Here is a 24,339-nt window from a genome sequence, read left to right as displayed (position 1 = left end):
AGTTAAGGATTAAAGACAGCCCCAGAATGCTGAAGGGCAACACCTGCTTTTATTTCTGTATTATTCCTTTTGGAGATTTTTCAATACCATGAATTTTAATGAAGAATAAATCTCTAAGATGAATTTCATTAAACATGTGTCATTCAGAAGAACACACTCATTATACATCTTTCCACCTGACTCCAGGGAACAGCTGAGATGGAGATTTATTGTCACACCACAGTGGAATTCCACCTACCTGCTCCTCGTAGGGGATTTACATGGGAAGTTTCAGCTGAATATGAGGAAAAACTCTTTTACTGTGTGGGTGACCGAGCACTGGAACAGCTGCCCAAGGAGGTTGGGCATCTCCTTCCCTGGAGATGTTCAAAACCCACCCACGTGATCCTGTGTAACCTGTTCTGGATGAATCTGCTTGAGCAGGAGGGTTGGATGAGCTGATCTCTGGAGGTCCCTTTCCACCCCAGCTACTCTGTGAGTCTGGGATTTCCCAAAGGTGACATACCTGGAGTAGTTTCTCATTTCTTTGATCACTCTCCTTCCGTTGCCAATCAGAGATCCTGATTTTTGCCTTTATCTTGCATTTTGCACAAACCTGGGGACAGTGGTGTGAGGATGTTGGGTGTTCTGTATTTGACTGGGGAAGCAGAAGACTTGGGGACATTGCCTGAAAGAGAATTTGGGGTGGGGAGTTTGGAGTCCCATGTAGGTGTCCATCATTTTCACTCTCATCATCTCAGCAGGTGGCTCTTGGGGCAGACGAACACCTTCACAACCTTGTCCCTGATCTGCTGTGTTCTCACCCCGTACACAATGGGGTTCAGCAGCGGCGGGAACAGCACGTACAGGTTGGCCAGCAGGATGTGGAGCGTGGGGGGGATGTTCCGACCAAAGCGTTGTGTTAGAGCAGTGAAAACGGCGGGGATGTAGAACAGGAACAGCACACGGACATGAGAGCCGCAGGTGTGGAAAGCCTTGTGGCGGGCAGACCTGGACAGGAGCCTGGACAGTGCCAGAAGGATGAAGCCGTAGGAGACAGCGATGAGGACCAGATCCAGCACGATCACGGTGAAAGGCACCATGAGGCTGCACCAGACGTTGACGGAGATGTCGGCGCAGGCCAGGCGGGCGATGCCGATGTGCTCGCAGTAGGTGCGCGGGATGACGTTGTGCCCGCAGAACGGCAGCCGCCTCAGGAGGAAAATGCAGGGGAAAATGATGCAGAAACTCCTCAGCAAAGCTGCCAGCCCTGTTTTGGCCACAGCTGATGGGGTCAGCACCACCCCATACCACAGCAGGAAGCAGATGGCAACAAGCGGTCCAAGGCCATCGCCAACAGGATCACCGACTCTGCTGAGCAGGTGAAGTGCAGGAAGAACATCTGGGTCAGGCAGGCGCCAAAGGAGATCTCCCCAGCTCGGAACCAGAACAGAGCCAGCATCTTGGGCACTGTCGTGGTGGAGAGCGTGAGGTCAGCGATGGCCAGCATGGACAGGAAGAGGTACATGGGCTGGTGGAGGCTGCGCTCGGTCCATATGGTGAACAGCAGGACAACGTTTCCCAGCAGGGCTGCCAGGTACATGGAGCAGAATGGGATCGAGATCCAGACGTGCAGCTGCTCCATGCCTGGGATCCCAGCCAGGATGAATGTGGCTGGTGTCGAGCCGGTCAGATTGAATGGGGACATGTTCACCTGAAAGCAAAGGCAGAAGACACTACAGAACGTTATTTTAGGTGCTTGAGCTCTTCCAGCAGCACCAAATGCCTCGTGTCACCTGCTCCGGTCTACAAAGAGCCACAGCCAGAGGTGCAACCCCAGCGTACAAACCCCATGGTCTGCACTGCACTGCAGGCTGTCCCCACACTCCTGCTAGGGTAAAAGGCAACATCCAGATTTCCTCCTCACTTGATTTTAACACAACATTTCTGCATTTTTCTTCCAGTGCTTCCACTGCGAGCAGAGTGACTGGAGACAGAATCAGCTCTTGTTGCATGAATACTGTGATATTTCTGTGTTCTGTGAGTGCAGAGTAAAAGGAAGAAGGCAGGTGATGAGAGAGGAGTGGTCAAGTGTTTGCAGGGATGAACAAGAGGTTCTCAGGCACTAAGAATGGGGAGTTCTAGGGGCCCCTGGACTCACATTAGAGTAGAGAACAAAAGTAACTCCAGGTTTGAAGTTGGCTGCCCATGTTCCTTGTCTCCAAACTTCTCTCCCTCCCCTTTTAGCTCTGAGACCAAATGCAATTTGCTTTGCAGTATTTTCCAGAGCAAATCTAGCAGAACTAAAATTTAACCAGGCACTTGGAAAGACCTTTGTGTCAGAGGAAAACCTGTGTGAGATGGAGTTCTCCCTCCAGCCAAAGGAAGGGATGTGCTGCTGCCCTGGAGAGGCCTGAAGAGCCCCAGAGGCTGAATCAGAGCCAGAGTCACACACAAATTAAATGGGGTATGACTGTTATCAGCAGCTTCTGCATTAACACTCAAGTCTTAAATCTCAAAACTCAAACCTTAAGGAATTAGCCATAACGCAGGAGGAAGTGGTAAGTGCTGAAAAACTGTGGTGTTGTTGCACACGAAAATATTGACTCTGCATGAAAAAGCCACTGTATCCTCAGCAACAGGTTGGATTCCCTGTTCACACTCAATTTCATGTCTAAAATATCCTGAACCAAGAGAGTCCAAGAAGCCTGGTCCAGAGGAACACAGTATGGCAGTGGATCATCTTTAAAAATAAAATTGATCAAAATAATAACTGATTCCCTAATGATCCCCGATCCCTAACATATAATAATGATAATGAGAAGTATTACATAACAATAACTACTATTCTCTAATATTAACAACCCATTTTGTAATTTTTTAAAAGCAGTTCAGTATAAATATTGCATGAAACAAAAACGGATGTGAGGTGTTAAGACAAAAAGTATTACTAGTGCTGGAAGCTGGCAGCTGTGCTGCCATGCCAACAGCTCGGCCTCTCTGGCAAAATGCGAATGGTAAACTGCAAATAAACAGGGATCCAGCGGGAATCGCAGAGCACCCAGGAGCACCCAGGAGTCCCTGAGCATTAAACCCCTTCCTCCATGGTCTATCAGATCCTCTCCTCCATGACCCGTCCTCACTACAAAACTCTGTTAATACAGTTTTTAATGCAGCTCTAGGGGTGCAGCTCACACAGCTTTGCCCGAGCAGCTCCTTGGATTCTTCTTCCCCAAAATCTTTCCATTTTAGTTTAAACTAAAAGCAGTTACCTAAAACACAAACCCTATCCCTCGCGAGCTGCCCCAGGGTCACAGGAAGAGCTGCAGGAGGGCTTTGGTGCCGCATCCATGGGGCAGCCTCCCCCCGGACACCCGGTCTTCAGGAGGGAGGTCCGGGAAACAAAACGGCGGTGCAGGACGGAGGATTCACGGGGATTCCGCCTCGCCTCACGAGAGACCGAAATCGCAGGCGCGTTTCCCTGGCATGCAGGGCGCGTCCGCGGCTCTCGGCGGGAGCGAGCGGGCGATGCTGGGGCGGACCCACGCGGGTGCCCACGCCGGCATCGCCCCCCGAGCATCGCCCCGTGCGTGGGGTCACTCCTGCCTGCCCCTGCTGCCCGGCCACCTCCAGCCCGGCACCGCCAGCTGTCAGGGACACCTTGTCCCCGTCAGGGCGCGGCTGCTCTCGCCGCTCGGAAGGGAGGGCTTTTCCCGTGGCTATTGTTAACGGGGAATTTGGCAGCTCTGCGCCAGCCTGCCAGCGCCCCAGAGATCGCTCTGGCCCCAAATCCACCCACAAACAGCTCACCAGCTCCCTAGCCTGGGGAGGAAGGGGGCCCGGCTGCGCTGCCGCGGGATCCCGGCGGACGGGGAGCGGACGGGGAGCGGACCGGGGAGCGGACGGGGAGCGGACCGGGGAGCGGACCGGGGAGCGGACCGGGGAGCGGACCGGGAGGCTCCTTGCCCCGCTCGGCAGCTCCAGCCGCCCTGGGGTGCCGTCCCTCGCCCCTGCAGCCCCAGCTGGCCCCGCACACGAGCAGGTGGCTCTTGCCGCAGATGCGCTAGCGGGGTTCCTGCCGGCTCCCCAGCCCACCGAGGGCACCTCCTGTCCCCGGGACCCCACGGCACCGGCGGGACGCACCCCAGGCTACGGCAAGACACAGCCAGACTTTGGGAAAACAGGCTGGCGCGAGGAGTCCTACAAACCATTCTGACATGGAAAGTGCCGAGCAGCCGGGCGTGCACGGGATGCGTTCTGCGAACAACAGAGCGCATCCCTATAAATAGCAATCCCTGATTTGAATAATTATTGTTGTGTAGATCTCCCTTGGTGATTAATTCGGTAAAAGGAATTTGGAAGAGTTTACCCACGGGAATGCGAGAGGAGGTCTGTGGGCTGGGCTGCTCCAGGGGATGGGAGAAAGAGTTCGGGGCTTAGGATCCCTCCTTGGATTGACAGGAGCAGGGTGGCATCCCTGCCCATGGCCGGGCGGTGAAACAAGATGACATTCAGGGTGCCTCCCAAACCCAAACCGTTCTGTGATATGATTCCATTAATGCCTGGACCCTGTGCCCTGGGTCAGTGGGTGACCACTCCTCCCTCCAGCCCCCAGGAATCTCACCATGCTCACCGTTGGAACCCCTCCATCTGCAGGAAGGATTTCCGGCAGGCTGGGTCATTCCAGCACTAATGAAGCTCCAGCCACCTGCAGTGGGGTGCCACCCCCAATGGAGAAACACAGGAAGATTTTGACCATAATAAAGCCAATAATTCCACAAGAGCAGTGGTGGTGCTCAGCATCCAACGCCCCTGAAGCTCCGCAGCAGGAGTGCCACCCTGCCGAGTCTGGGTTAGGATTGCAGGTATTACGGGAATCATGGAGTGGGTTGGGCTGAAATGGACCTTAAAGCTCATCTCTTTCCACTCTCCTGCCATGGCAGGGACACCTTCCACTGTCCCAGGCTGCTCCAAGCCCCAGTGTCCAGCCTGGCCTTGGGCACTGCCAGGGATCCAGGGGCAGCCCCAGCTGCTCTGGGCACCCTGTGCCAGGGCCTGCCCACCCTCCCAGGGAAGAGTTTGTTCCCCACATCAAATCTCTTTTGGTGTAAAACCATTTCCTTTGCCCTATCACTCTCTGCCCCTGTAAAAAGTCACTCTCCACTTGGACTGCTAATCCAAATAAATCCAAAATACGAGGTGGTGCCTGGCTGTGTGGCACTCAGGGCTGGCACGGGGGGCCCAGAGAGCTGCAGGATCGCTGCTGCAGAGCTATCAGTGAACAGTTTGTGCTCTCCAGGGGAGCGCTGGGCAGATGATGTCTGCTGTTCTGGCCAGGTTAGAAACATGTGCCTGGAACTGCCCGAGGCTGCTGCCTCTGCCAGGGAAGGAGCCAGTGCCAGGGAACATGGGTGGACACTGGAGCTCAGCCATTGTACAAAGGAACAGATGGAAAGGTCCAGCCTTCGATTTGCAGATTGGTTCCCAGGCGACCTCAGCTGTGGGGCAGAGGAGAACCACGACTTGGGAAGTGCAGGCTCAGGGAACTCCAGGACCATTTCCACTTGAGACAACCTCCTCACCCAGCCACTTGCAATCTGCCATGGCCAAGTCCCCTGAAAACCCCCAGGGACCCTCCCTTTCTGCTCTAGACCCATCTTTCCTGGTTCAGTGAACACCCCCATCCTGCCAAGTTTGCTTCAGGGATGTAAAACACCCTGGAACTCTCCACCCCAGCCAGCCTTTGGGTCTTTCTGGGGTTCTGCTGCCAGCCCTGCACCTGGGCTCAACCCCTCTCCTCTGATGGGCTCCCAGCAATGGCAGATTTCGGCAGCATCCATGTTCAATTCCCTGTTCCCAGAGCAGACACACTCCAGCACCGTCAGCAGAACAAATATTTACCCAGCTGAGAAAAACTGTGTTTGTTTCAAAAGAAAACCAAAAGGAGGCAAATGTGTCTCAGCATCCCATGGTTCATTTCTTGTTTGTGTGCTGCATGGAAAGAAGTCTTCAGGTCCCCAGGTTGCTGCTCAATTTCATCTGCAAAATCTGCAAACCAGCGTTCACAGAGGGATCAGAAAAACCCAGGTGCAGAGCCAAACCGCCCCATTTGTTTAGACTTATGCTCACAACTTTCAGGATATTTGATGCTGACATCAATTTTCTAAATTGCAGAAGTTTTCTTTCCATCAGAAATCTCCTGATCAGTTCACAGAGAGCCTGGCTCATATCTCCGACTCGAGGCCCAGACAGCTCCCAAAGGATTGGGTGGTGCTTGTTCCCTGACCGTGCCAGGAGCCAATGCTCCCAAAGCCCCAGCACGTGTTCGCAGCCCCGGAGCTGCTCTGCACTTGTCTGTTTGGGCAGAACCCACTGCCACACACAGCCAGGACGGTACTCCGATGCCAGGTTGCTCCCTGTCCCCACAATTGATCCTGTGTCCCCCTCACTGCCACCAACAGCCCTGTTGCTGCTGGGAACAGCAGTGGCAGTGACCTCACCAGCCTCCTGTCACTGCTGGCAGAGCTCTGGCTCCAGATCAATGAGAAGTGATGAGATAGCATAAGGAAAAACAGTTTTAAACTAAAATAGGGAATATTTAGATGGGCTATGGGGAAGGAGTTGTTTCCTGGGAGGGTGGGCAGGCCCTGGCACAGGGTGCCCAGAGCAGCTGGAGCTGCCCCTGGATCCCTGGCAGTGTCCAAGGCCAGGCTGGACACTGGGGCTTGGAGCAGCCTGGGACAGTGGAAGGTGTCCCTGCCCATTGCAGAGGTGGGATGGGGTGAGTTTCAAGTCCCTTCCAAGTCAAACCTTGTGTGATTCCAAGCCAAAACATCCCCTGGTCACCCCCCAGTCCTTGAGAGGCTGCATGGAAGCAATCCCTGCCTAACAGCCACAAATTGCTGACCTCTGGAAGGGGTTGGGCTCAGAGATGAGACTCCCCCATGCCAAGGATGCCCCTCAGGACACAGGTGATGGGAGCTGGGGCAGTGGCACTGCCAGCTGCCATTACAGCCTGTTCCTTGCACTTCCTGTACCTAAAAAGGGACAAAACTTTAGTGTGATGGGTCTTGAACACTCGTGACACAACCTAGCCCATAACAATGGCTCAGGCACAGAACTGTGGAGCAATCCAGGCTGGGCAGGACCCAGGGATGTCTTGGGTCCAATTGCCTGCGCAATCAGTGTCAGCCAAGGGCTTGAGTCTCAACAATCTCCAAGGATGGAGCACACGAGCTCTCCAGGAAACCTGCTCTAGTTCCTGCTCTGGGGCTGTAAATCAGGCAGCCCTTTGCCAGCCCAGCCCAGCCCACCCTCCAAGGGACATGTGGAGGCACTCAAGGTGGTACGAGGGCATACTCCTCCTCACCTCAACAGGGAGAGCCTGCTTTCCTCTTCCCCCAGCTCAATTTGCCTCCCTTCATCCCCACCCTATTTCAAAATGTAAGTCTTGACTGAAGAAACAGAAAATTCGCGCTTTTCTCCCGTTGCATCTGGTAATTGACGTTGTCCAGAGAGACCTGGGATCCCAGGCAGATGTTTCAGACTCCTTCATCGCTCTGATGCAGAGGGAACTCTCCAGATGCTGCTTGCAATCCAAAGATGTCCATGACTCAAAACAAGGTCTTGCTCTTCTTGGCTCACCAGACAAGAAGAAGAGCTGGGGGCAGAAGGGTGTTTAACACCAAAAATGCTAAAACAGTTCTCGTGAGAAAGCCCCCCCCTTCCTGTCCCAGCCCGGGGGGAAGGCCACACTGCTTAGGTCAAGGTAGCACCCACAGCTCACCTGAAGTCACCTGACGGCCTCCCATCCCCTCAGCAGACACTCAAGGAGCCTGTCTTGATTTCCAGCAGCTCTGGGACCAAAGTCTCATCTCTCACAACAAAGGACTGCTGTGATCACCCACCTTTGCCCTTCATAACATCAAAAAGTACCTGCAAGGAGCTTTGCTTGCGTTTTTGTTCAAAAGGGACTGGGAACCAGCCCTCAGCTGTTGTAGCTGCTGAGCAAAGTGGTATCCAAGTGCTGGTTCCTCCTGATTTCCCCACCCTCATCTCACCCCCACCAGTACTGGGACAGTGGCCAAGGTGTCCCACAGGGACTGGACAGTGCTGTGGGAAGGAGCAGAACCTCCCCTGGAGGCCAGCACAACTCCAGCCCTGTTGGTCACCCCATCCACAGCCAGACGTGGGCACGGAGTGAAGCATTTGGGAACAAGCCGAGGGACACTGCCCTGTGCTGCCCACCAGGACCCATCACTGGCTGCAGGGACACACCAAGACCCTCAATTTGGGGCCAAGCATCACCCAAGTGCCCCCCCCCCCCAAGACACTCCTTCCCTCAGACCCCTGAGCTGCCCTGGCCCCCCCTCACTGGGGCTGGGCCCCCACGCTGGTGCAGCCCTCACTCTCCTCCTGGAGGGTGGCTGCACTCACCTTGATTAAATTAGTGCCTCTGCATCAGCTGAAAACCTCATTAGCAATGATTTTATACTTGTGTTTACACAGCCGATACCAATCACAGAACATCAGACCCAGCACCTGGCCAATCCCTGCAGGACCTCTCCAGGAATATATGGAAAATGAGACGTATATTGGAGTGATGTTTTGCAGCTGGCCAAAGTCCACCAGCAGCTGCTTTACTTATTATTCATTAATTTGTTTGTGTGGCATAATGAGCTCTATATCACAATGTTGTGAATATAAAAAATACTCAGGTTGCATCCAGCCCTGGGGTAACTCTTTCAGGCTTTGGGTAACTTTATCACCCCATGTGGAACCATCAGAAAATGAAAATCCATGTCTCCACGGAAGCTGAATGCCCAAACAAGCACTGATTGCCATTAATTACATTCCTGCCCTTTTACACTATTGATCAAGTCTCATATTCACTTTGCCATTATTTTATTTGAATCTAAAGGCAAATGAAGCTGTTTCAGATTTCTCTGATAATCCCATTTCTCCATTTCATTTAAGCACATACACTTATGGTTTTCCTGACTTAAGTCAGAAACTTTTTTTTCTTTCCCTAGTTTGGCTGAGCCAGAGATACCTGAGGAAGGTTTGCTTGCCATCCACACCAGGCAAACAGTGAAAGAGAGGTGAGGCCGAGGGTTTGGGGCAGAGAGGCTGTGGGCAGAGCAGGTCCCACACGGGCAGCGTGCAGGGAGAGGCCCAGGGGCTTGGGGAGTGCCCTCCCTCACTGTGGGGACCAGCAGGGCCCAGCTCCCCAGCGGGGCAGCGGCACACACAGCACAGACCGGGATGGAGAGCAGGGCACAGACTTCTCCAGCCCAGGTGTCCCCCCCCCCCCACGATGAAGGATGGGGGTGGGATCCTGACTGGTTGGGGGCTGATGTGTCTCGATGCAACACATCACATCATTCCTCACTTGCAGGAGCTGTGGTATCACAGAATCACAGAGGGTTTGGACTGGGGGGGGACCTTAAAGTCCATTTCATTGTACCCCCCTGCCATGGGCAGGAACACCTTCCACCATCCCAGGCTGCTCAGCGCCCATCCAGCCCGGCCTTGGACACTGCCAGGGGTGGGGAGTCCACAGCCCCTTTGGGCAGCCTGTGCTGGGTGAAGGTGTAAGGAAAAGGCTCAAAGAGCAGCTGAGGGATACCCAGGGTTGGCTCAGGGGAGTTGGTTCACGGCCAGCATTACTCATGGCACAGACACCTTAACTTCTGAGATACATTTTAACTGGGAATAGTAAATATTGGGCAATTTGCTTTATCAGGGTCCCCCTGCACTATCCCAGTTCCTCCATCCTGGCTAGGAACTGGCATTTCTGTTACTGGAGCCTGTGAGACAAGAGAATCTTCTGCCTGCAGCTTCTGGGAGCTAGAGCAAGGCACAGAATCAGAGTCACTGAAGCCAGAAAAGCCCTCTGAGCCCACCAAGTCCACCCATTCCCCAGCAGTGCCAAGGCCACCACTAACCCACGTCCCCAAGTGCCACATCCACAGGGCTGTGAAATCTCCCCAGGAATGGGGACTCCCCCCCAGCCCTGGGCAGCTGTGCCAGGGCTGGACAGCTCTAGGAAGGAATTTTCCCAATATCCACCCTGAGCCTCCCCTGGCCCAGCCTGAGGCCGTTCCCTCTCCTCCTGTCCCTGTTCCCTGGCAGCAGAGCCCGACCCCCCCGGCTGCCCCCTCCTGTCAGGGACTTGTGCAGAGCCACAAGGTCCCCCCTGAGCCTCCTTTGCTCCAGCCTGAGCCCCTTTCCCAGCTCCCTCAGCCGCTCCTGGGGCTCCAGCCCCTTCCCAGCTCCGTTCCCTTCCCTGGACACACTCCAGTAGATTCACTCTGGATATGCAAACAGACAAAGTTAAAAGCCTGAAAAGGCTGAAACAATAGTGCCATGTCCCAGCCTTGTTCTGTCACCCACCTCCTGTGCCAGCCATGGGACAGACACAGCCTGCTGGGACAGACACAGCCTGAGTTTGTATCTGGTCCAGGAGTGCCCTGGGACACCACGGGGCGGGGGGTTGTGCTCACACCTGAGCATGTGGCGAAGGGCACTGGAGACGGCACCAGTTCGTTTACCCTGGGTGTTTCCTACTACTGCACTAATTAACTGCACTGATTGTACTAGCCCTGTAGACCCTCAGGCTGTCCCTGAAGGAACCTCAGTGAGCCCTCACCACCCCATCACTCATCACCCTGCACCAGTCACTCCTGCACAATCCATTTCCGGATCGTGGATCCCAAAGGGGTTCCCAGGGCTGTGCCTGGACCAGCCTGGGCTGGCAGGGATCTGTCCATCAGGTGTGAGCTCTACCCCTGTGCTTGCCCCAGACTGGAAGTGCTTTAGGACCGAGAACTGCTTTAACGTTTTGGAAACCACAGTGGAGAGGAAACTGGGAGCTCTGAGCTAGAGATCAGCAGACATTCCTGCTACAAACCTCTTAGGTGATTTTGTCCCCCTTTCTGATTTTATTGGACCACTAGAATTGGACTCCCAGAAACCTGCAGAGACCCTCAGCAGGCTGTGCATTGAGGGCAGGGAAACTGCAGTCTGCAGCCTCCTGACTGCCACGACCCTTCAGGGAGCTGTTAGGCACCTTCGGGTCCAGAAGAAATCTGTAATCCATGAGATTAAACCAGCCACCCAAAACTTCCCCCTGGAGGCTCAGTTACCGTCTCGTTTCAGGCAAGGAGGTGGTGCTGTTTATTATCTACCTGTCTGTGAAGTGGGATTTTTATTAAATCAACATTTCACAGAATCATAGAATCATCCTGTTCAGCCCCCTGCCATGGGCACAGACACCTTCCACCAGACCAGGTTGCTCCAAGCTCCATCCAACCTGGCCTGGAACACTTCCAGGGATCCAGGGGCATCCTGACCCGTGAGCTCTCAGTCGGCTCCCCATCCATCCCAGGTGAGCTCCATGCATCCAGCCGCTCACTGACATTGAGGGTGACCCCTCCTCTCCCGTCCATTCTTCCCAAGGAGCCTCTATCCTGCCGTTTGCCAAGGCTGTGATGGGAGAAGTGGGAGAACTACAGTCGTGGAGCTCCGCTGCTCTGACGCACTGCGCCCAGCGCTCCGCAGGGGAAGGACAGGTAACAAAGCGCCCTTGTCTGTGAACAGCAATAAAACCGAGTGCAAATGGGGTACTTGAACCTGGCCCACTCGAGGCTCTGTCCGTGATGAAAGCTGAGCTTGTCCCTGTCCATGCAGCAAAGCAATCACACGCTGGAGAGCGTTCACCTCTCAAACACACACCAAGAGCCTGGCTCGGCACAAACCCGAGGCTCCATCTCCACTCCAGGTGCAGGCTCAGCTCCTCCTCCGTGTACAGAAACATTCACTGAGGGCAGAGGAGTGTTTCGCAGTGACTTCCACTTATCTCCCAAAGATTTTTGAGATTTCATTTACTTCTTGCATGTGCTATGTGGGGAAAAACACCAGTTGCAATTACAGAATCATGGAATTGTGGAACGGTTGGGGTCGGGAGGGACCTTAAAGCTCATCTTGTTCTAACTCTGTGTCAGAGGCAGAGAACCTTCCTCCTTCCCTTCCTTCCTACCAGGCAAAGGTCCTTGTAATCCAAACACACTTGCAAAAACCATGAACTGAGCTAAAAAAAGAATGGGTGTCTCCAGGAAAAAAAATATGAAGGAGCTGTGGTTTCCCACCCTGTGTGAGGTATTAAGCTGACATTTTAACCACCTTGAAATATAAATCTCCCTGCTTGGCTGGCTAATGCCCCATTAGGCACGGGCCCCTGGCCAGGAATGGCTCAGCTGGTGATTCATTGACTTGGGGACATTTCCCTGGGCAGTTTGCTCCTGACCTGGCCACCACATCCACCCAAGGAGCAGAGCAGCAAGTTTAAAACTGCCTCTGCCATTGTATAAAACCATTCTGGGAAACCCCAACGAGCAGACAGATCCAGAGAACCATGGAATCACACAACAGTTTGGGCTGGAAGGGACCTTAAAGCTCATCTCCTTCCACCCCCTGGCACGGGCAGGGACACCTTCCACTATCCCAGGTTGCCCCAAGCCCCACATATTGACAAATCCAGGTGGCAGCTCAGTTGTTCTCAGAGCTGCTCACAGCAACGCACTCTCCTGACACGTTTTCCTTCTCACAGCTCCATCTCCTATCAAAAATCACGTGGCTGCTCTGTGCAAACACTTTTTTTTTTTGCTAAGAAAGCCAACACAAACACGAACGTTCTGAGGACATTGAAAAAACCCAGCGACACGAGCAGCTTTTGTACCCAGCTCCGTTATCTCCACTGGTAGACAAACAGCCTCTAATGAACAGACTTTCATTTCCCCTGTGCCCGTCACAGGGTGCCACTTTTGATCAAATCAAGGGAAAATAAAGAAAAGAAGAAATGTGTTGCAAAAGTGAAAAACTTCTGGGGAGTTTTGATCTGAAATAATGAATATGTCTCTTCCCCTGTTCTTTTGAAGCATTACTGGTATGGCTGGAGCAGAGTTTGCTGGTTGGGTTGCTGTGTTGATCTCAGCTCCTGAGTCATTCGGGTCTGAACACACCTGGTCCCAGAGAGTGCCCATGGCTCCTGCCCTCCATCAGGAACTTTGGGTTGGATCAGCTCCAGCCAGAATGATCCCACAGCTCCTGCCCTGATGCAGGGCACAACATCTATTGGAGTCCAGATCCTGGGAGAGCCATTTCCCAACATCTCCGGGGTCACTACCCCCTCCAAATGAGACAGCTCTGAGGTCCAGGTGCACAACAGCAATTTCCCCACTTTCAGACCAGGGCAGGTCTGAAAGAGCTTTGCAGCCCAGCCAGGCTGTGGGACTGGCAAGTACTGGCTGCCCTCACAGCCTGAGCACAAGGACATTCTGGCAGAAATGGCTGATCTGCTTCATCTCATGAGTGACACCGGGAACACGCCGGACCCTTCGTGGGGTCTCACAGGTAACACGGGGTCAGACCATCCCACTCCTGGCATTCTGTGAGAGCTGGACTGTGGAGCCTCCAGAAAGGGCTCCCTAATAACCACAACCAAAACACTCTGGTTGCTGCCTGGATGAGGCAGAGTTGTGCTGGCCAGACCCCAGGAAACCCCTGAGCTCAGCAGGGACCAAAAAGTGCCCAGGCCCCCATTCCGCAGAGTGGTGGGTAAGAGAGGAACACAGCTGACAGCAGGGAATGCAGAGAGGAGAATCAAGCATTTGTCACAGGATCCCAGGATCCCTGAGGCTGGAAAAGCCCTCCCAGCCCAGCCAGGCCCAGCTGTGCCCGATGCCCACCTTGTCCCCAGCCCAGAGCACTGAGTGCCACCTCCAGGGATGGGCACTCCAAACCTCCCTGGGCAGCTCTTTCCAAGGCCTGACCTCCCTTTCCATGGGGAAATTCCTGCTGCTGTCCACCCTGCGCCTCCCCTGGCCCAGCCTGAGGCCGTTCCTTCTCCTCCTGTCCCTGTTCCCTGGCAGCAGAGCCCAACTTGGCTCTCAGTGCTCTGGGCTGGTGACAAGGTGGGGATTGGACACAGGCTGGACTTGATGATCTGGGAGGTCTTTTCCAACCTCAGTGATTCTGGGATTCAGCCTGTGTTCCAGACACACGGGTTGTCCTCGCTGGTCCTCCAGCGATGCCGAGTGCTCACCTTTCACACCTGCACCGCTGCTCAGGATCGCCTGGGCAGGGTGCCACTGACCTCAGGTAGAATGAGGTGTTACTGACTCAACTGCTACACCCACCAATGAGGGGAACAAGGAAAATCCTGCAAAGCTCTTTGGGTGTTGAAGGATGAATCAAATATCCAGCGACACAACTGGTGGTTTATCAGCCAGCACATGGACAGAGAAGTATCTTGAGGTGCAACGTGCTTCAGGCTGAGTGCTGCTCCACAATGCCATGCTCTTGCACGGGCAGAAAGTATCCCAGTGGGATGTGGTGGGTGTAGGAGACCATTGTCCCTTTAAACACCCCTCTAAAGGCTTGAATTGCATTTGGGAGTCATGGTTTAAGGGAAATGTTTCCCTCAAACACAGGACAATAAAGCCTTTCCCATGTGTCCCTTTCTCAGGACACTTCAGCAGGGACACATCTTCAGCAGCAAGAGATGCCAGGGTCCCTGAGCAATGAGGACAGGAGGACATACCCCCTCTGTGCCATGGTGAGCAGTGCATTGCCCATCCAGCCATGGTTGGTGTGCCATGCTCCAGTCTGGCAGCCAACAAGGTGTTCATGGTCTGGACACTGTTAGAAAGCCGAAGGAACAGGCAGAAACGAAGCTGTAGCACAGCAAACACAACCAGCTGTAGCAGGGGACAGTGAGTCAGCAGAGCCTTGATGCTTCTCAGCTGAAGCTGCCCAGTCTCTGCCAATGAGGGAAATTCAGGGGAAGCAGCTCCAGGAGAAACCAGCAACAGTGAAGATGTTGATGACCCAAGCCCACATTTCCAGAAATCACACCACCTTCAGCTTCTCTTGAACCCCTTGGGCAAACCAGTTCCTCCAGGCCAGAAAGTGCTGCAGCCTTTGGTGCTGCTTTCCAGACCCCATCCCACATCCCCCTTCCCCAGCTCAGCACCTGCGGCCCCAGCCAGGGCAGGGACACTCCCCTGTGGGGCAGAGGAGGCGGATGACACGCTCCCGGATCTGCCTGGTCCTCACCCCATAGACAATAGGGTTGAGCATGGGTGGGACCACAACATAGAGGTTGGCCAGAAGGATATGGACATGACTTGGGATTTGGTGGCCGAAGCGGTGTGTGAGAAAGGAGAAGAAGGCAGGCACATAGAACATGAGGATCACGCAGAGGTGGGAGCCACAGGTGCTGAGGGTTTTGAGACGAGCCTCTGGGGATGGGAGCCGAAACACTGCCCTGAGGATGAGCGCGTAAGAGACGGCGATGAGAACAACGTCCAGTCCCGACGAGAGCAGCGCCGTGGTCAGCCCGTACCAGACGTTGGCCCGGATGTCGGCGCAGGCCAGGCGGGCGATGCCCATGTGCTCGCAGTAGGTGTGGGGCATCACGTTGTGCCCGCAGTACGGCAGCCGCTTCAGGAGGAAGATCGGGGGGAACATGATGCAGAACCCGCGGGCGACAGCGGTGACGGCAATTTTGCCGATCACCGCGGGGGTCAAGATGGATGCATAGCGCAGCGGGTCACACACGGCCACGTACCGGTCGAAGGCCATGGCCAGCAGCACAGAGGATTCCACGATGAAGCTGAAATGGGTGAAGAACATCTGTGTGATGCAGGCATCGAAGGAAATCTCCCTGGCGCTGAACCAGAAGATTGCCAGCATTTTGGGCACCGTCGTGGTGGACAGCAGGAGGTCAGAGAGAGCCAGCATCGCGAGAAAGAGGTACATGGGCTCGTGCAGGCTCCGGTCCGTGGTGATGACGAAGAGAAGGACCAGGTTGCTGAACACTGCGGTGAGATACATCAGGCAGAAGGGGACGGAGATCCAGATGTGGGACTCCTCCATGCCTGGGATGCCTGTCAGGACAAAGGTGATGGGGTCGAAGCTGCTTTCGTTGAGCTCATACATGGTGTTTCCGTGCTCAGGGTCAGCCTGGCTCAGCTCTGTGCAAGAAAGAGGAGGGATAAACAACTCCCGTGAGCCTGGATTTGCCCACGACCCCTGACAGATGCTGCAAATCAGGACACAAGTCACAAGGCACCTGCCTTCCACCCTAAGGGGTTCCCTCGCTGTATTTTGTACAAAGGACCCTGTTTGTTCTGTCAGTCCTACAAAGTGTCCACAAGGAAAACATCTCTGTCCCCCCAATGCCACTGCAAAACAGGTCAGGCCTTTTTCCAGCTCTGCTTTATTCACTGTCACAGAAACCTTGTAAGAGTCACCCTCGGCCTTGTCGCAGTCAGTGGCTCCATCTGTGAGCACACACAGAGCTGTGTCTGTGCTGGGACTCCAGGTTCCTCCAGGGCGGTGAAATGACAGAATTTCTCACCCTGCTCAGACCAGGGACTGAGAGTTCCTTGTAAAATCCCGAAAGCAGGAATAAATCCTGGCCCAGTATCAGTGTTGGGCAGTGTCTGGGATGTGACCAAATGCAGAGTTCTTCACTGATGCTCAGCCCCTGGCACCATTCCAGCCTCTCAGTTTCCAGAGCTCAGTTTTCCCAGTCCCCAAAGCACTGGGGCAGCCTGAGCTGGGAGCACCGTCCCCAAGCTGGAAGAGCACTGTCCCATGACTGATCAGCCTGAGGGTATTTTTGAAGATTTGAATAATGCAAAGCTGCAAGTCCTCCACAAAAGCTTTGCCATGAGAAGGACTTTGGGAAGAAGGAGGACCACAGGACTGCTGGGCTGATGGGCTTCCCCCCATCTTACCCCCAGCCCCCATTCCCTGTGTAAACTCCATCATACATTAGAAAATCCCCAGGCCAGGGCTGGGATAGAGGAAAAGCAGTTGGATTTGGACCAAAGATAAACCTTCCCTCCTTGCAGCCTGATTTACTTTCATTGCAAACAGCAGGTACCCAAGTCAGACGTGTTTGCATTTCTAAGCGCTTCCATTAAGGATTCTGAAGGATTCTGAATCAAAAGTCCACTGAAAACATGGCTCAGTACAGAAAAGACCTTCAGCTCATCACAAATATTTATCCAGTCGCCTCTTCCACTTGCAAACCCACGTCACCCAGGTGAATCAAGCCAGTCTGAGTCTAGAACAGGGGATTAAATCTGCCTGGGAGCGTTCCCAGGCTCCAACGGCAGCCGGTGTTACTGTGTGTGGGCTACAAAGCAGTTCAGCAAGACTTTCCTCCTCCGCTTCCCAGCAATATGGAAATCTATTCCTCTCACACGCCACTTTCCTTCCCTTCAGTCTTTTCAAACAGAATCCCTGCCCCAAACCCCAGCGTTTGATGTAAAATGACTCACCAAGGGCCAGCCCCGAAGTGGGAAGAGGAGCCACAGCCTCGAGCGATGCAGAGCTCGGGGGGAGCCCAAAGCCCCCAGCGCTGCCGGGGCTGATGATATCGATCCTTCCCTCTCCCGGACCTCAGAGGAAGCATCAGCCCCTGGTCCTGGGGAGGTTTAAATTGCCGGTCCATTAACCATTAACAGCAGTTAACTCTCCCGGGTGAGGCATTTCCTGCTTTTCCAGCATTTGCATTGCAAGTGATTTTCCTCTCTGCTTGCCGGGCACTGGGCCCGGACACTAGGCCGGGCTGGTGAGGACCTGAGCAGGAGATGGGCACAGCCTGAGCGCTCCCGGCATCCAGAGCATCGCGGATGTCTGAGAGTGTTTTACCTGCAGCAGGTGAAAATGGTCTCATTCCGCTGCTGAAACCTCCCCTCATGCTGCCAGGGGACCCTCTGCCACCCAACCCCAGCCCATGGGCAGCGATCTACCATCATGATTATAATTATCGTGAAGATCACTGATCAAATCAACGATCTACAAAATCATTATTAGAAAGAAATTGTTCCCTGGGAGGGTGGTCAGGCCCTGGCACAGGGTGCCCAGAGCAGCTGGGGCTGCCCCTGGATCCCTGGCAGTGCCCAAGGCCAGGCTGGACACTGGGGCTTGGAGCAGCCTGGGACAGTGGAAGGTGTCCCTGCCATGTCAGGGGTGGCACTAGATGGGCTTTGAGGTCCCTTGCATCCCAAACCAGTCTGGGATTCCATGATTCTGTGATTTTGTGACCTCTAAGATCATCAAGTCCAAAAAGTATTGTCAGAAAAGTCAATACTGAGCAATGTCCTGCCCCACCCAGCGACCTGGTCCCAACCCCTCCTTTCCCATCCCTCCTTTACCCTGGGACACATCTCCCTCCTCCCTCAAAGACATGGCTCCTGGGGTGCAGGAGTGGGAGGTTCTGGTCTTGCAGAAGGATCCTGGATCCAGGAAAGGCACCAACTCTGACAAGGCACCGTCACGCCTGCAGCAGCTGTGGAAATGTTCAACAGGAGCCATGCAATTAGAAATATTGGTGTTGTCTCTCCTCTGATGCCTCATGCATCTCAAAATGTAGCATTTGGATTGGCTTCCCCTTTCTTCGGCTCCGGGAAGGGATTTGAATGATGCTCTGAGCTCTCCGAGGTGGGAGCTGGGCTCCCTCCAGGGTGGGCTGTGGCTCCTTCTGCAGCAGAGCCGATGCCCATCCCCGCTGCCAGCACTGAGCCTTCGTGTCCTGGCAGAGCAGGAGCTGCATGGGAAACACTTCAGCTGAAGGTTGGACTCAATGACTTCGCAGGTTTTTTCCAAGCTTAGTGATCTGTCATTCTGTAGAGCAGAAGATGTGTTGCTGCTGTGCCTCAAACACAGGGCTTGCACGAGGAGCTCCAGGTTTCCTTCCTGCCACAGACTCTTCCCACCTCGGGCTGGTTTCCAGCTGCCTCCCTGCACCCCATGCCATGGACACCCCAGAGCGGGCCCCCAGACACTCCCTGCACATCACACCCCACACCAGCACCAGTACTGGGACACTTCAGGGGGCAAGAGCCTTCAAGGCGTGCAGCAGGAACCTGGATCCAGCATCCCAGGGGCCGGGCAGAGCCTGGGAGCAAGGATGGGCAGAAGTCCCAGAAGTAGAGGGTGTCACTGGGAGGAGTGAGATGTGGGGGATGTCCCTGCTGTCCCCGGAGCACACACAGGGGACTCTCTAGGGTTGGCATGGGGAAGAGGAGCACTGAGAGCCCACTGGGAAGCTCCTGCCTGTGCAGGAGAGATGAGACATGGACAGCACCACTTATATATGAGTGGAGAAGTGCTGAGACTTTGGGAGAGTGACTCTAGAGGTCCTTGTGAGGCAAGAAATGGTCCTTCAGCCAGGCAGCTCTGCAGGGCTCATGGTGGCATCACCCAGGGATTGTGGTATCGTCACCTGGGGCTCATGGTGGCATCACCAGCGTGGGGGGAGGCAGGTGACAGCCTTCAGCCAAGGGCCAGACCCTGCAGGCACTGGGCAGCCAATGTTGGGGGTGCTGGGAGGGTCCAGCTGGATGCTGTGGAGGAGGAGCAAGGAGGGGGGAACCTGCAGCCTGACACAGTGGGACACGGAGCCCATCTGTCCTCCAAGACCTGAAGGGAGTCCATGGTGTGTCCTGAGGCAGCCCCTCACTGAGCCCCCACCGTCCCCTCAGGGAAAGGGGCATTTGCATCATGGCTGGAGTGGGATCTGGCCTCAGAAGAGCTACAAGGACAAGGACCCAGAGTGTCCAAGGCCAGGCTGGACGGGGCTGGGTGCAACCTGTCCCAGTGGAAGGTGGAACACAATGAGTGTAATGCCCCTCCCGACCCAAACCCTTCTGTGATTCACTCTGCCCATCCCAGTGCAAAGAGCCACTGAGCTGCTTATGCCCTGGAGCCGGGGTGACAGGAGGGACACGGACAGAGCGATAGCGAGGACGGCACGGCCACGCTCCCTGCCCCAGGCTCCTCACCTGCTGCTTTCCCAGGCTGCACTCCACAGCTCCCACCACAGCCCAGGCACTCACAGCTGCTGCACTATTGTTCCTAAGGACATTTTAATCGTTTCTATTTACTAGTAGGCCCTGTTCCTCCCGGCGCCTGCAGCGTGCAAAGAGGGACTGTCCTCCTCCTTCTTCGGTGCGCCCGAGCACAGAAAGCTGCTCTGGTCTGCTCTGGTCTGGACGTGTCCCTCTGCAGGGGCTCAGCCAGGCTGAGCAGACTCTAAGCTGATGCTCTGTGCTGATGATACCCCTCATTTTGAGGTTTCTCTTCCCCCACATGGTGAGCCAAGTGCCTGCCTAGAGACGCGCAGCTTCCCTGAGTGGGCACAGCTTCCCTGGGCAGGTGCCCCAGTATGTGAGGGAGTGTGACACCGGCTCTGAGTGGAAGCAGAAGGTTCTCCTGCACTGGGAGTACTGGGGATGATGGTTCTTGGTGTGGATGTGTTGGTGGCTCTTCAAGGAGGGGTGTGAGTGAAGACCTCCCCAAAATGAGTCCACACAGGCCGCAGGGGATCCAGAGGGATTCCAGTGCATGCCCAGAGCAGCAGGGCCGGGGCTGAGGGGCCTGGGGAAGATGCTGGTGCACGGCAGGGGTGGGAGATGGGGTGATGGTGCTTCAGAGGGGTCCCCAGCAGCTCCCCCCAGGGCCACACCGGGCTCTGGGCAGGGCCCACCAGAGCTGAGCCCTCCACCATCAAATCCCCCCCTGCTGGGGCCTGGTTCACATCAGCTGCGATGGAACCCCGGGGTCCTGCTGGCACTGGGAAGTTGGGAACCCCCAGCAGACCCCATTACACACCCAGTCTCACAGTCCCCTCCTGTACCCATCTCCAGCCCCTGTGAGTGCTGCAGGGAGGAGCTCAGAGACCCCACAGAGGGGAGGACCCGGCTGAGCAGAGCTCCCTAGTAAGAGGGTTCCCACAGGAGTGGTGTCGGGGTGGATTCCAGCAAGAAAGAGCAGCAACAGCACCCCCAAAAGCCTCCTTTGGGGCTCAGCCCATGGCCTCTGTGCCAGATTTTGTCCTTCTCCACTTCACCCTCAAAGCAGAACAGTAAATCTTCCCCAAAAGTTTAGAGACCAGCAGGGCTCCACTCCACACCAACCTTGCTGGGTTATTTGCTTTCCTTCTGCTTCTCTCAGAGATTTAGGGGTGCCTCACACCAGACACAGGCTCAGGGTCTGCCCTGCCTCCAGTACCGGGGCCACAGACAGCTCTGCCACCTCAGGGGGAAAAACTGGGTTCTCCCCTCAGGTCTTCTCCAGATACACGGTATGGGTTTGCGTTTGTCTCCTTACCTGCAAAACCTGGGGACAGATTCAACCTTGAAGTGTTTTCTCCCAGGAAGAAAAGCATGGGGAGCGCAGGGATGCAGAATAGGATGTCACAGCCCATAATAGCTCTGTGGGGAACACCACACATCCCGAGGTCCAGAGAGCAGGGATGCTAGAAGCGGCACCACGGATGTTCAAGAGCTGCTGTTTCTGCTCCTGAAGCATCTTCCCTGGGAGGAGTGTCACCTGCACAGCCAAGGGGTGTCATCCTCCTCTTTTGCATCAGGGCCAGGCTGGGTGTGCTCCGGGGACCTCTGCAGACCATGGAATCATGGAATTGTTGAGGTTGGAAGAGTCCTCAGGGACCACCGAATCACGCAATTCCCCCAGCACCGCCAAGGGCACCACTAACCCATGTCCCTAAGTGCCACATCCACAGAGCTTTTAAATCCTTCCAGGGATGGGGAATGCATCAGTGTGCCGGTTTGGCCAAATTTAGAAATATCTCCTCTGAGAGAAGGCAGGTCACCACCCCTCCCCCACCAGGTTTGGGGAAAAAGAAATTTTCCTCAAAGGAAAGTGAAAGAGATAAAAACTATCATGAAGTCACCCCGAGACAATCAGTTTTCCCAATATCCAGCCCAGACCTCCCTTGGGACACCTTGCCTCAGTTTCCCCAGCAGTGCAGGGCTGCCCAAAGCCTGCACTGCTCCCCCACTCTCCTTCCCACCTGAGCAGGCAGCACCTGGGAAAGCCTGGGGGTACAGATGGGATGTTTCCAGCTGCCAGTTTAACACCCCTGAAATCCCCCCGCTTCACAGCATTTCAGGAGCGGAACATGGCATTGGTGGGGGTGACAGAGATGGGCTGTGGCTGCTGGTAAAATAATGAATTTACTGAGTATAATCACATAACTAAGTAATTAAATAATGAATTCGCAGAATAACTAAATAAATAAATAAATAAGTCACTGAGCAATTAAATAATGAATTTACTCAGTAACTAAATAATTAAATGATTACACAAGTCAATAACTAAAATGCTAAATAACTAGATAACTAAGTGCCTTATGCAGAAGCAGCAGGCAATCAATTATCTAGCTAATTAATTATTTCAATTAACTGCCCTCTCTGCCCTGAGCCTCAGGGCAGCAATGTGAGGGCTACGGGAACAGCACAGGCAACAGGACCCCCAAAACGGATGCATGGGGTGGGCAAAGATTCACCTGAGCAATGGCTGCACCAGCCACAGGAGCTGCTGCCCCACCACCTGAGCCTCCCCGGAATCCCAGGGTCACTGAGGGTGGAAAAGACCTTCAAGATCAAGTCCAACCTTTGGCCAGTTGCCTCCCCTCTGCGACCATCGAGTCCAGCTGCTCCCCCAGCACTGCCAAGGCCCCCACGGACCATGTCCCCAGGTGTCACACACAGAAAGGTGTGAACGTGTGGTGACAGCACTGGGAGGGGGACGGGAAGGTCTACAGGTCCAGCCACAGCAAGGTGAGGAATTGCCATGGGAAAGCCCCTGGCTGGGGAAAGGCGACTCAGCACAGGCTGACCCCCCCCCCCCCCCAGCAAATATTGTCACCAAAAATGTCAGAGAATTACATGGAATGCCACAGAATTACACATAATTACACACGATTACATGTAATTACTCTCCCAACTCGTGCTGCAGTGACAGCTGTCCTGGTCTGCCTGGCACAGGGACAGCAGCAGCTTCCCAGAGCTCAGAAAAACAGCAATTCCACCATGGAAACCCTCCCGGCTCCGGGCTGTCGCAGTGGGCAGGTGGGAGCACCTGCCTGGCACAGGGACTCTCCAGATGGGCAGGTGGGATAAGGCTGCCAGTGCTGGACCAGAGCACTGGACCAGAGAAGTGGGGTGAACATGGGGTCAGCTCTGCTCTGCCCCATCACGAGAAGTCCCCCGGGTGGCTGGGGCTGGCACAGGAATGTGGCTCAGACAGGGACAGAGACCCTCAGACAGGGAACGGTCGGACACTGGAGCTGACCGAGGGAGAGGTGGGAGAGGGACATCAAACCTGTGCTTGGGTTCCTGGGCACACCCTGAGAAGCCCAATGGCACCCACAGGTTCCCCCGCTGGTTTTGTGCCTCTCTCTGATGAGGGAATTTTCCAAGCACATCCTCATTTTGGATGAGGGCAAATCCTTACCTGCCCTGCTCCTTGGAGGGGCACAGTAACCCTGGCAGCATCCTCCAAGCCGTGGTGGCTACGGCACCCATGCTGGTGACACCAGAGCTGTCACCTTCAGTAGTGTGCCTCTTCCAAAGCCGTGGATCTCTTCACAACAGGCAGAATTTGCCTGGATGTTTGGCAGCAGCTCCTCTTCACAGGTTTATATCCGATGCCTCCGGTCCCCAGTGTGACCCCTGCTCCTCCTCCTCTTCTGTCCCCCTGCCTGTCCCTGAGGGTCCCAGGGTCATCCCTGCCCCATTCAGGAACCAAAGGCTCACTTCTCTCACAGGTTGTGCCAGAATATCCATCGCTCTGTGTCTGATCCCACAGGGGCACTGGGGCAGCATTGGTCCTTCCACTCCTGGAGCTGAAACATCCCCACAGGGCTGGCGATGGAGCAAGACAGCCTGGTCAAATTCTGGGAAAGTTACGGAGTAAAAAGGGAGTGAGGGAGACTCTGATGGCCCACAGGGCCATGACGTGGTGTGGGACAGGGCTGGAAAGTGACAGCCCAGGCTGGGGGACTCGGATTTCCAGCCAGGAAGCAGCTCCAGGCAGGAGCCCAGCACATCGTCACTGTCACAGTCTGGGAATCAAGTGCCTGGAGCTGGGCTTGGGACCAGGTCTCCATGGGACCCTGTACCTCTGTGTACACACAGGTTCAGGTGCTGCCCTCCGGGGTCCGCCCAATGGAGAACGGGTCTGGAAACACCCTTAGCTGGAGCCAGCGTGCTCCATCCCATGGTCTGATAATGAGGAAGAAGCTCTCAGGGACCTCAGCAGGCCCTTTCCCATCCTGAAGGGCTGAGTCCTTGCCAGATGGAGCAGGATATTGTGGGATGATGGAAAAACCCCTTGAGGACCTGACCCTGCTACGCTGTCTTGAGCAATACCTGAGGGATGCTTGATGTTGTCCTAGGAGATGACGGATTTTGTCCCCAAAAGATGAAGAATATTGTCCCCTGTCTGCCTCAGGAAGCATTTGGCAATTCCCTT

At 54.9% G+C, this 24,339-nt stretch overlaps 2 protein-coding genes across 2 annotated transcripts; both read right to left on the bottom strand.

Annotated features, from left to right (window-relative positions):
• Positions 1–313: 313 nt before the first annotated feature.
• On the bottom strand, positions 314–8,431 carry LOC138120993 (olfactory receptor 52B2-like). Its single transcript, XM_069034499.1, is given in 5 exon segments — positions 314–1,315; positions 1,318–1,693; positions 7,349–7,639; positions 7,766–7,914; positions 8,416–8,431. Coding segments are annotated over 2 exon segments (954 nt in total). The 5' UTR covers positions 1,688–1,693; positions 7,349–7,639; positions 7,766–7,914; positions 8,416–8,431; the 3' UTR covers positions 314–731.
• Positions 8,432–10,194: 1,763 nt separating this feature from the next.
• On the bottom strand, positions 10,195–17,460 carry LOC138119667 (olfactory receptor 52B2-like). Its single transcript, XM_069032164.1, has 2 exons — positions 17,334–17,460; positions 10,195–16,016 (listed from the first exon to the last, which is right to left on the bottom strand). Exon 2 carries the CDS (start codon positions 15,979–15,981, stop codon positions 15,007–15,009), a length of 975 nt encoding a protein of 324 aa, XP_068888265.1. The 5' UTR covers positions 15,982–16,016; positions 17,334–17,460; the 3' UTR covers positions 10,195–15,006.
• Between the last annotated feature and the right edge of the window lie 6,879 nt (positions 17,461–24,339).

Source organism: Aphelocoma coerulescens, chromosome 1, assembly GCF_041296385.1.
Source record: "Aphelocoma coerulescens isolate FSJ_1873_10779 chromosome 1, UR_Acoe_1.0, whole genome shotgun sequence".
NCBI lineage: Eukaryota > Metazoa > Chordata > Aves > Passeriformes > Corvidae > Aphelocoma > Aphelocoma coerulescens.
This window is presented reverse-complemented; position numbering and strand designations above follow the sequence as displayed.